The sequence below is a fragment of the Hypomesus nipponensis genome, chromosome 10, assembly GCF_054491055.1.
Source record: "Hypomesus nipponensis isolate SF chromosome 10, ASM5449105v1, whole genome shotgun sequence".
Lineage (NCBI taxonomy): Eukaryota > Metazoa > Chordata > Actinopteri > Osmeriformes > Osmeridae > Hypomesus > Hypomesus nipponensis.
Window position 1 is genome coordinate 14,923,703 of NC_140370.1, and position 10,207 is coordinate 14,933,909.

The following is a 10,207-nucleotide window of genomic DNA, read 5'->3' on the forward strand; positions in this document are numbered from 1 at the left end:
TGCGTTGTCATATACACATATATATATATATATATATATATATATATATATGAATTGTTAGGAAGTTCAACCTATAAAACTCAAAAGAAATCATGAAGTTGTAAATCCAAATGCACGGTTAGAATGGAACTACGTCAAATCGTCGCGCTGCTGATGCTGTAAGCACGCTGCTGTCAGCTGCTATTGGGCGGGGCCGAGCACACGGGTGTTGTCAACCAGGAACAGGCAACTAGGAAAACTGCGGTCGATGTTGTTGGGATTAATATGAGATTCATATAACGAGATTTTACATTCACACTTATTGCTGGAATTGGTAAGAATATGTTGTAGTCTACTGTTATGATAGGCCACGTAATTTCCGTTGACTATTTCTATCTCTGGGCCTGTGTATGTCTTCTCCCCGACATGTTGTGACCGTGTCAGTCGGCTAATGTGTTGTGAATGTGAAAGCGGGGCTGGCTAGCCAACTAGCTATTTTCAGAACCATGTTGATAAAGTACTTCGACCTAGATTCTGTCAAAAAGTTCGCGGCAGTAGTTACTCGGGAATTAGTATATAATTAAGTTTCACTTGCTTGAATCGTATGGATCTTGTTACACTAGCAATATAACTACAGTGAATAAGTTGAGCTAGCTCAAACCAACGTAGCCTCGTCTTGCTAGCTCGCTAGCTAACCCGACTGTGTAAACAAAACAGTACTCTTTAGCTGGCTTTTCCGCAGTCGCTGTGGGTTTTAGTAGAATGAGACCACTCTGTTGTAGGGTATTGTCTGATTGTCGTTCGATGGATGTTTGGTCTAGCTTGACGCTGGTATGGAGGAGACCAACCGGGAGGCCGAAGCCACGGCCGTGCAGCGGGTGGCCGGGATGCTGCAGCGCTCGGATCAGCTGGACAAGGTGGAACAATATCGCCGGCGCGAGGCGCGGAAGAAAGCGTCAGTAGAAGCTCGATTGAAGGTGACTTCAAACCTTCCCTCGAGACCGTTACAACCTATCTGTTACACTTACGTGCAGAAGTATCACTGTCCTACAAGCTAAAGACAAGGAACACGCTGTGCACAATTCTCTGACAAATAATTGTATAGAAATCAATCACTTCTACCATTTTGACCCCCCAAAAATGTTTGGGTCTGGATTCTTCAATGTTAATGCCTAGACAAAACGTCATGTTAGAGAAGTGTATAGATTACTATATGGACTCCACGGTTTACCTTTACTGTGTACTTAAGAGAGACACCCCCCTCCCCCACCCCCAATTCTACATTTGCGTGGTAGACTTTTTTTTTAAACACTAACTGCCCCCACTCCCCACCCCCCAGGCTGCCATTCAGTCCCAGCTTGACGGTGTGCGTACAGGGCTGAGCCAGCTCCACAACGCCCTGGTGGACGTGAAGGACATCCAGAGCTCTCTGGTGGACGTCAGCAAGGACTGGAGGCAGAGCATCAACACCATCGAGAACCTGAAGGATGTGAAGGAGGCCGTGGTGCAGCACAGCCAGCTGGCCTCCGCCGTGGAGAACCTGAAGAACATCTTCTCAGGTAGAACGTGGAGAACATCTTCTCAGGTAGAAGAATTGACCACTTACAGGGAACTCATAAGAAACCTCAAGAAGTTTTTTTTTAGAACCACACAGGAATTTGGATTTCGTTTTTGTACTTATGGTCTTGAAGTAACTTAAACCACACATAGCTTGTGACGTGTCACAACCTCTCTGTGTTCTGTGTGTGAACGGTTGCCGCGTCTCTCCCTATGCAGTCCCAGAGATTGTGCAGGCCACCCAGGATCTGATCGAGCAGGCGGAGCTGCTGCAAGCCCACCGCAAGCTCATGGACCTGGAGTGTTCCCGCGACGACCTCATGTACGAGCAGTACCGCATGGACAGCAAGAACACCCACGACATGAACCTCATACGCAACTACTTTGGGGAGGTAGGCTGGGAGCCATATAGGGAGTTACAGACTGAGTATCTTATGTAGTCCACTCTGACCTGTCCTGCCCTCATCTCCTCTGCATATTTACTGCTCTGCTCGATTGTGCTTTACTCTACATTACTCTGCCTGACTCCATTCTGCTGTACTCTTCTCTCTTGCTTTACCCCCCCCCCCCCCCCCCCAGGTGCAGGGTCTGTCGGAGGAGCTGGCCAAGCAGCTGTGGATGGTGCTGCAGCGCTCCATGGTTACGGTGCGGCGTGACCCCACCATGCTGGTGTCTGTGGTGCGCATCATCGAGCGCGAGGAGAAGATCGACCGGCGCATGATGGACCGGCAGAAGCAGACAGGCTTCCTGCCCCCAGGCCGGCCCAAGCGCTGGAAGGAGAAGATGTTCCAGGTACTGGGGGACGCTCTGGTGGTCCACGTGCTCTGCTCACATTAGAATTTTTGCCCTCCCCTGTCTTACCTCTCTCCCCTCCCCTGTCTACCTCCCTCCCCTGTCTCACCACCTCCCCTGTCTTACATCCCTCCCCTGTCTTACCTCTCTCCTCTCCCCTGTCTACCTCCCTCCCCTGTCTCACCACCTCCCCTGTCTCACCACCTCCCCTGTCTCACCACCTCCCCTGTCTCACCACCTCCCCTGTCTCACCACCTCCCCTGTCTCACCACCTCCCCTGTCTCACCCCCTCCCCTGTCTCACCTCCCTCCCCTCCCCTGTCTACCTCCCTCTCCTCCCCTGTCTCACCACCTCCCCTGTCTCACCACCTCCCCTGTCTTACCTCCCTCTCCTCCCCTGTCTCACCACCTCCCCTGTCTCACCACCTCCCCTGTCTTACCTCCCTCCCCTGTCTTACCTCCCTCCCCTGTCTTACCTCCCTCCCCTGTCTTACCTCCCTCCCTTCCCCTGTCTACCTCCCTCTCCTCCCTTGTCTCACCACCTCCCCTGTCTCACCACCTCCCCTGTCTCACCCCCTCCCCTGTCATACCTCCCTCCCTTGTCTCACCAGGTCATGGAGGGCACGGTGAGCAGTCGCATCGAGGGCACCCAGTCAGAGACGCGCGAGTCGGACAAGATGTGGCTGGTGCGCCTGCTGGAGATCACCAGGAAGTACGTTCTGGACGACCTGCTGGTGGTGAAGAACCTGATGGTGCAGTGCTTCCCGCCCCACTACAAAACCTTTGAAACCTTCTTCAAGCTCTACCACGTGGCTGTGTCCCTGAGGACCCAGGAGCTGACCTCCGAGGACCTGGAGGCCAACGAGATCGTGTCCTTGCTCACCTGGGTCCTCAACACCTATAAGAGGTAAGTTTCGACCGACTGTGCACTGCGCTCAACTTTGACCTCGGTTGACCTTTTTGAAGCTCAACCGGCGAGATAACTTAGCTGTTTGTGTACGTTGCTGTGCTCAGGGCTCGCAGCTAACTTTTTCCATCACTGTCCCAGTACCCAGTTTATTTTTACATGGGCGTAGGTTATTTGCAACACTAAGTAATCCATATAGTCACAATTCTTGGTGTGGCCATATTATAAATGTTTCTAAAAGTTTGAAAAATATATATTTCAAAAAAAGTTTAGAAAAGTAAAAAAAAAACATTTTGGAAAATAGTTTTGAAAAGTTTGAAAAAAGTTTGAAAAGGTTCGAAAATATATTAGCCATTTCTTTGCTAAATAGGTTTGCATCCTTGATGAGGACTCCACAGTCCAGCGCCTAACACATAGCAGCGCTTGTAATGTGAACTCATTGTTTATAGCTTATGGAATTAAGCTAGAGCTAAATGAGATGATATATATTTCACCCGCCTCGTGTTTCAACGTGTTGAACCACTGGTATATGCATTTTATATTATTATGGTCTATTGTCCCACAGTTTATGTTGAACTGTCCCAGACATCGTCTCCGGGACGACGGGACAACGTTAATTCCGAGCCCTGGCTGTGCGACGCACCGAGTGTGCGCGCTACGCTGTACGCCCACCGCGAGGCAGGGTGCATTTTCTCCTCATCGTGAAACGCGAGCACATCTCCCGACAGTCTCGTGCCTCCTCACCACAGACGAGAACCATCCATTCAATATTTAACATTAACCAGCTCTTAGACACGAGAGACACTGCATGGCATGTGAACTAAGCAGGGCTGGTGCAGATAATCCAATGAATGCACACGCACACCCGCCCGCATGGCGTGCTCTGGAAGGATTGTAGAGAGGAGGGATTAATGGACAGCTCCCTTATGGGATGTTCAAACAAAGGCAACCACAAGGTTCATATCCGATTCTCCCACCAGCCCGCTGCCCAGGGGAGGGGCTTACAGACTGGCCCCAGGGAGGGGCGACGGGGGGGGGGGGGGTTAGTCACGTGACCAGCGGCACATGCGGCATCTTGTTTTGCTGTGTTTCTGTACGAGCCACGCGCGTGTTGATGTTCATTATTAATGAGCTTCGGTGTGCTCATCTCTGACAGCCTATCATATTCATGTTCCTGTCTGTTTGTGGCTCCTGAGGGGTCGAGCCTTCCACTGCACTGACGTGTGTGTGTGCGTGTGTGCGTGTGTGTGTGTGTGTGTGTGTGTGTGTCGTAGTGGGGAGATGATGGGGAACCCTGAGTTGATGTCAGAGTGTGACATCAACAAGCTGGAGCCTCTGCTACCTCAGGACGTGGTGGACAAACTGCTCAGCAAATACGTCCAGACCTTCACTGTGAGTACACACACACACACACACACTCACACACACAACACAAAGATAGTCACTCATCCCGACAGTCACATACGCGTTTTTCACAAATGCCAAAAAACGTCATCCCTGTGAGTTTGCAAATCCGCACACGTCTTTCCTCCGATGAGGCATGTTGGACCAGTAGGCTGTATGCTGTCTGGATGGACAGACAGGCTAACGGCAGCCCTGCCTGTCTGCCTGCCTGCCTGCCTGCCTGTCTGCCTGCGCAGTCTAACATTACAGGCTGGCTGAGGAAGGCCCTGGAGACTGACAAGAAGGACTGGCAGAAGGAAAGCGAGCCTGAGGCCGACCAGGATGGATACTACCAGACCACCCTGCCTGCCATTGTCTTCCAGGTAACTCTGCCAGACTCCTGCCTGTCTGGATGGATTCCCCCAAGTTAGTTTCTTATGGGAAATGTGACTTAACTGTTGTTCTATCTTCTCTCCTTCCTTCTCCCCCTTTTTTTCTCCCTTCTTCCTTTCTCTCCCCCTCTTCCTCCTCCTTCAACCCCTCCTCTCTTTCTCCCCCCCCTTCCCTCTCTGACACCCTCAACCCCCCCCCCTTCTTTCCTTCCCTCTCCCTCTCTCTCCCCCATCCCCCCCTCTCCCCCCCCCTCTCTCCCTCTTCCTCCCTCTCTCCCTCCTCCCAGATGTTTGAGCAGAACCTGCAGGTGGCGGCCCAGATCGACGACACCTTCAAGGAGAAAGTCCTCCAGCTGTGTCTCAAGCAGATGAGCTCCTTCCTCATCAGGTACCGCTCCACTTCCTGGAAGTAGCTCCACTTCCTGGAAGTAGCTCCACTTCCTGGAAGTAGCTCCACTTCCTGGAAGTAGCTCCACTTCCTGGAAGTAGCTCCACTTCCTGGAAGTAGCTCCACTTCCTGGAAGTAGCTCCACTTCCTGGAAGTAACTCCTCCTCCACCACCTTGATCATGACGTCACGTGAACCAGAGTGCTCGTCCACCTTGGGACTAACCCTAACCCTGGGACTGTAGTGAATCCCTTTACGATCTTGCTACCTCAGCGCGCTCAAGCTAAGCTAATCCCGCCCTGTGTTGTGTTGGTGCGCAGGTATAAGGAAGAAGCCATCGCCTATAAGGAGGATCACCTGAAGGACAGGCAGCTACCACAGTGCTACGTCCAGTACATGATCGCCATCATCAACAACTGCCACACATTCAAGTGCGTCCGCGTCACCCTTCACCCCCGCCAGGGGCCGCGCACCAACAATGTCCACCATCTGTTGTGTCACATTTAGACGTTTTTGATTCATTTCGCAGATGCTTTGGCTTAAAGTATATCATCTAAAACTACAAATAGTTCTTGTCGAAAGTACAATAGTAGGATCAGAATTAGCATCATAGTTCTGACTGCGTTCCCTGTGGGCAGTCAGGGCTGTGATGGAACATTCTGGCCTGTCTGTGGTCAGGTCTCCCCATGCCGTGTGTACCAGCACAACTTGGCGTATGTCTGATGAGAACAGTGTGCGTGTGTGCGTGCGTGTGTGTGTGTGTTGCTCCACAGAGAGTCCATCAACAGCCTAAAGCGGAAGTACTCGAGCTCCACTGAGCCCATGGCCAACGACGCCCCCATCAACAGAACCCTCGGCGAGGTCGCCAAGGAGGGCTGCCAGTTCCTATTGGACGAGGTCTTCCTTGATCTGGACGTAAGGGACTCCTCTGCACTCTGATTGGTCAACTTTTTTGAGCACGATTCAGACAAACGAATGTATACCTGTAAAAAACACGTAATCTTCCTGAAGACACTGTGCTGCCCTTAGTGCGTGTCATGGCGCTCGCTGTGTGACGCCGGGCCGTCTGATTGGCTGCTTGGTCTTGCAGCACCACCTGGCCGAGCTGATGACCAGGAAGTGGCTGACGGGCTCGCACGCTGTGGACACCATCTGTGTGACGGTTGAGGACTACTTCAACGACTTTGCCAAGATCAAGAAGCCCTTCAACCAGGTAAACCTGAGCCTGCAGGATGCAGGTACATTGGATGACCATATGATGATGACAATGATGATTGTGGGTGGAGTGAGCGAGGAGGTGAAGCGACTGCAGTGTAGCTTCTTGCGTGTGCTAAGTGTGTTGCGTGTGCTAAGCGTGTTGCTTGTGTGTTAAGCGTGTTGCACGTGCTAAGCGTGTTGCGTGTGCTAAGCGTGTTTGCGTGTGCTAAGCGTGTTGCGTGTTGTATGTGTGTGTGCTGCAGGAGATGACGAGCGAGGCCCATCGGAGGGTGGTGGTGGAGTACATCAAGGCGGTGATGCAGAAGAGGATCAGCTTCAAGAACGCCGACGAGAGGAAGGAGGGTGCCGAGCGCATGATCAAGGAATCAGAACAGTTCAAGTTCCTGTTTAGGAAGCTCACAGCGGTGAGGAGGGATTTACACCTGTAGACTACACCTGTAGACTACACCTGGATATTACACCTGTAGACTACACCTGTAGACTACACCTGTAGACTACACCTGGAGATTACACCTGTAGACTACACCTGGAGATTACACCTGTAGATTACACCTGTAGATTACACCTGTAGACTACACCTGTAGACTACACCTGTAGACTACACCTGTAGACTACACCTGTAGACTACACCTGTAGACTACACCTGTAGAATACACCTGGAGACTACACATAGAGATTACACCTGTCATTTAAGAAATAATTGGTGCATTCTGGTGGAGGACTAGTACTAATGTTAAGAGTGTTGCGTGTGTAGGGCGAGGACACTGACAGGTTGTGTGATGCCATCGCGGCCATAGCCGAGGTCTTCAAACTCACTGATCCCAGTCTGCTTTACCTGGAGGTCTCCACACTGGTGTCCAAATACCCTGACATCAGGTACAGCACGCGCACACACACCACACTCACACACACACCCTGCAGGTTTGTGCTACTTTGTAACGGTGTGTGTGTGTCTAGGGAGGAGCACATCATCGCCCTGCTGGCTGTGCGAGGCGACGGAAGTCGCGACATGCGCCAGACCATCATGGAGACCCTGAACCAGAACAAGCCTTCCTATGCCGGCGTCACCCAGCCCATCTTCAAGGACATCACCGTGCCGTCCATGAGCATGACCACCATGACATCCATGGGGGTCCCCAAACTGCTCAAGTAGGACCCGGACCGGATTGGAACTGGGCTGGTTCAACGAGGCTCGGACTGGGCCTCTGACGAGCTGACTGTGCATAAAAAAACCTTGACCGAACCATGACCTGGATGCTCACTGAAAGAATCCAGGACAAACCTCTGTCTGGAAGACCCAGGAGTCTAGACGGGGGCTCCAGCCCCCACAAGCCCCAGTTCCCAGCCCAGGCACTTACTCACGCCTAAGGGGCCACAGCAGGGAGTGTGTGTGTGTGTGTGTTGGAGGGGGTTAATTGAGTTTCTGGGGTGAAAATAACAAGGTTACCCATGCAGTGTGTGTACGCGCACACACACGGCCCATGCTGGGCAACCAGAAAACACAGGCAGCAGCCAGGACTACTAGAGCAGACCATGATCTCACTTTGAATATTTTTGCACTTTGGATGAGCGTGTGGTGGATGAGAGGCTGTGTCTGGAGTCCTAGGGAGGGTTGGTGTCCCCAGCTACGACACCAGCATCCAGACGCCCTGGTGTCTCCAGTCCGGTATCTTCCGCTGGCTGTCCCAGCTCCTGGTCACACGATGGAGGACTGGAGGGACCTGATGTGGACAGCTCTGGACTCTTGACAACTCTGGAACATGAGAATACTGAGGTCAGGTGGGCTCCAGACGAGATGGAATGTGGCCTGACGCACGCACGCTCACACACATAGTCTAACGGAAAAAAGGACCCCCGTCCCCCTCAGCTTGCTCACACACCCTGCATTGTACAGTGAACTGTCTGAAGCTCATCTTTCTCATGATGCGGTTGAATGTGTGTCGGTTAACAATGTGTCAATAAAGCCTTTTCTCTGGTCCTCGTTCTCTCTCTGTCCACACGGGTTGTTCTCCTTCCAGCTCAAACTGGTGAGGTGGGCTGAACTCTTGACATGTGCTGTAGTGTACATTTACATTTAGTCATTTAGCAGACGCTCTTATCCAGAGCGACTTACAGTAAGTACAGGGACATTCCCCCGAGGCAAGTAGGGTGAAGAGCCTTGCCCAAGGACACAACGTCATTTGGTGTGGCCGGGAATCGAACTGGCGACCTTCAGATTACTAGCCCGATTCCCTAACCACTCAGCCACCTGACTCCCCATACTCACTGATCCCAGTCTACTTTACCTGGAGGTCTCCACACTGGTGTAATATGTAATATGTGTAATATGACAGCCTACTCCTGTAAAGTGCCAGCGCCTCATCTGATCAGTCCTTCTGCCCCCCCCCCTCCCTGTGTGTGTGTGTGTGCGTGTGCGTGCGTGTGTGTGTGTGTGCGTACGTGTGTGTGCGAGCGCCTCACATTTCCTGATTGGGGGTCTGGGTACTCCGTCTCTAATTCCTCTAAATTTTTCATCTGATCGCACGCTAGCTAGCTGAGCTGTTGTGAGAGTAGCAGAGTGGCGGAAAACAGACGCACGCACACACACACACACAGGGTTTGAGGGGACAGTTGTCACCCTGGTCTAACGCAGGGGGGACTACTGATGCACTGTGACAGCTACAAGCCAAGAGCGTGGCCAGCGTTGCCACGGAGATGCTAATCTTCCTCCAGCACAGTTGCGTGACCATTCATAATTGACAGGGCTCCTCCTCCTATTGGCTCGCACCAAGCTTAGGAACACCCCTATCGAGAGCTGCGATTGGTGGGAGCTCTTGTTTGAATGAGAATGTCAGTTGTGGATCATATTTATGTCACACACACATTGGCGTGTCACAGGGCCTGACACACAGGGACACACTCATCTGTGCTTTTAGGTCCTATGAAATTGGTGTGCCCCTCAGGCATGCTGATGAACTTAGCCAATGAGATGGCTGGCTTTGGCGTGACATGACTCAAAACAAGGCCATGCACTTCTGCAGCTGAATGGAGCACGCAAGCCCATGCCTTGGCATGACAGACGCACACGTCAGCCACTCAGAACTCAGGATTGCGAACACGCAAAGGGGCGGGCCTATGGGACGGCTTTCAAACTGACTTCTTGTCTCCCTCTTGGCATCAGCCCTTTTCATCTCCCCTTTTTTTCAACCTTCTGTAAGCCCTCCAATTATTCTACTATCTCTCTTTCATTCATGCCATTTCTATCCTATGGCTCTCTCCTCCTTTCTTCACAACCACACAGAGCCTAATATAGATCTTTTAGTCATTTGGATTATATACATATATATAGACAATTGTTTTAATTATAGGGCAGGATTATTATCTACAGAATGAATTCCCATGTGATTTGATCCTCATATCCAACTGCTCTTCAGAATGCCATCCTGGTCACCAAGTGCCATTTACCGGTCATTACGAAAACCACAAAACAGGAGCTGTTTTAGTGCCCAGCAGAGGGCAGTGTTCCTTCATTATTCAGTTAGCCCTGGTCTGATGGATCACTATGACCAGACCGACATACTCATTTACGCTGGGAGGTTCCAGGGTAAGATTCT

At 51.5% G+C, this 10,207-nt stretch overlaps 1 protein-coding gene across 1 annotated transcript; it reads left to right on the top strand.

Annotated features, from left to right (window-relative positions):
- Positions 1-189: 189 nt before the first annotated feature.
- Positions 190-8,592, top strand: exoc3 (exocyst complex component 3). The gene is made up of 15 exons (XM_084708320.1): positions 190-313; positions 801-956; positions 1,319-1,538; positions 1,756-1,928; positions 2,116-2,328; positions 2,939-3,234; positions 4,509-4,626; positions 4,875-5,000; positions 5,297-5,397; positions 5,717-5,827; positions 6,170-6,311; positions 6,487-6,609; positions 6,857-7,018; positions 7,369-7,490; positions 7,572-8,592. The coding sequence occupies exons 2-15, from the start codon at positions 813-815 to the stop codon at positions 7,765-7,767; spliced, it is 2,247 nt and encodes a 748-aa protein (XP_084564446.1). The 5' UTR covers positions 190-313; positions 801-812; the 3' UTR covers positions 7,768-8,592.
- The last annotated feature ends 1,615 nt before the right edge of the window (positions 8,593-10,207 follow it).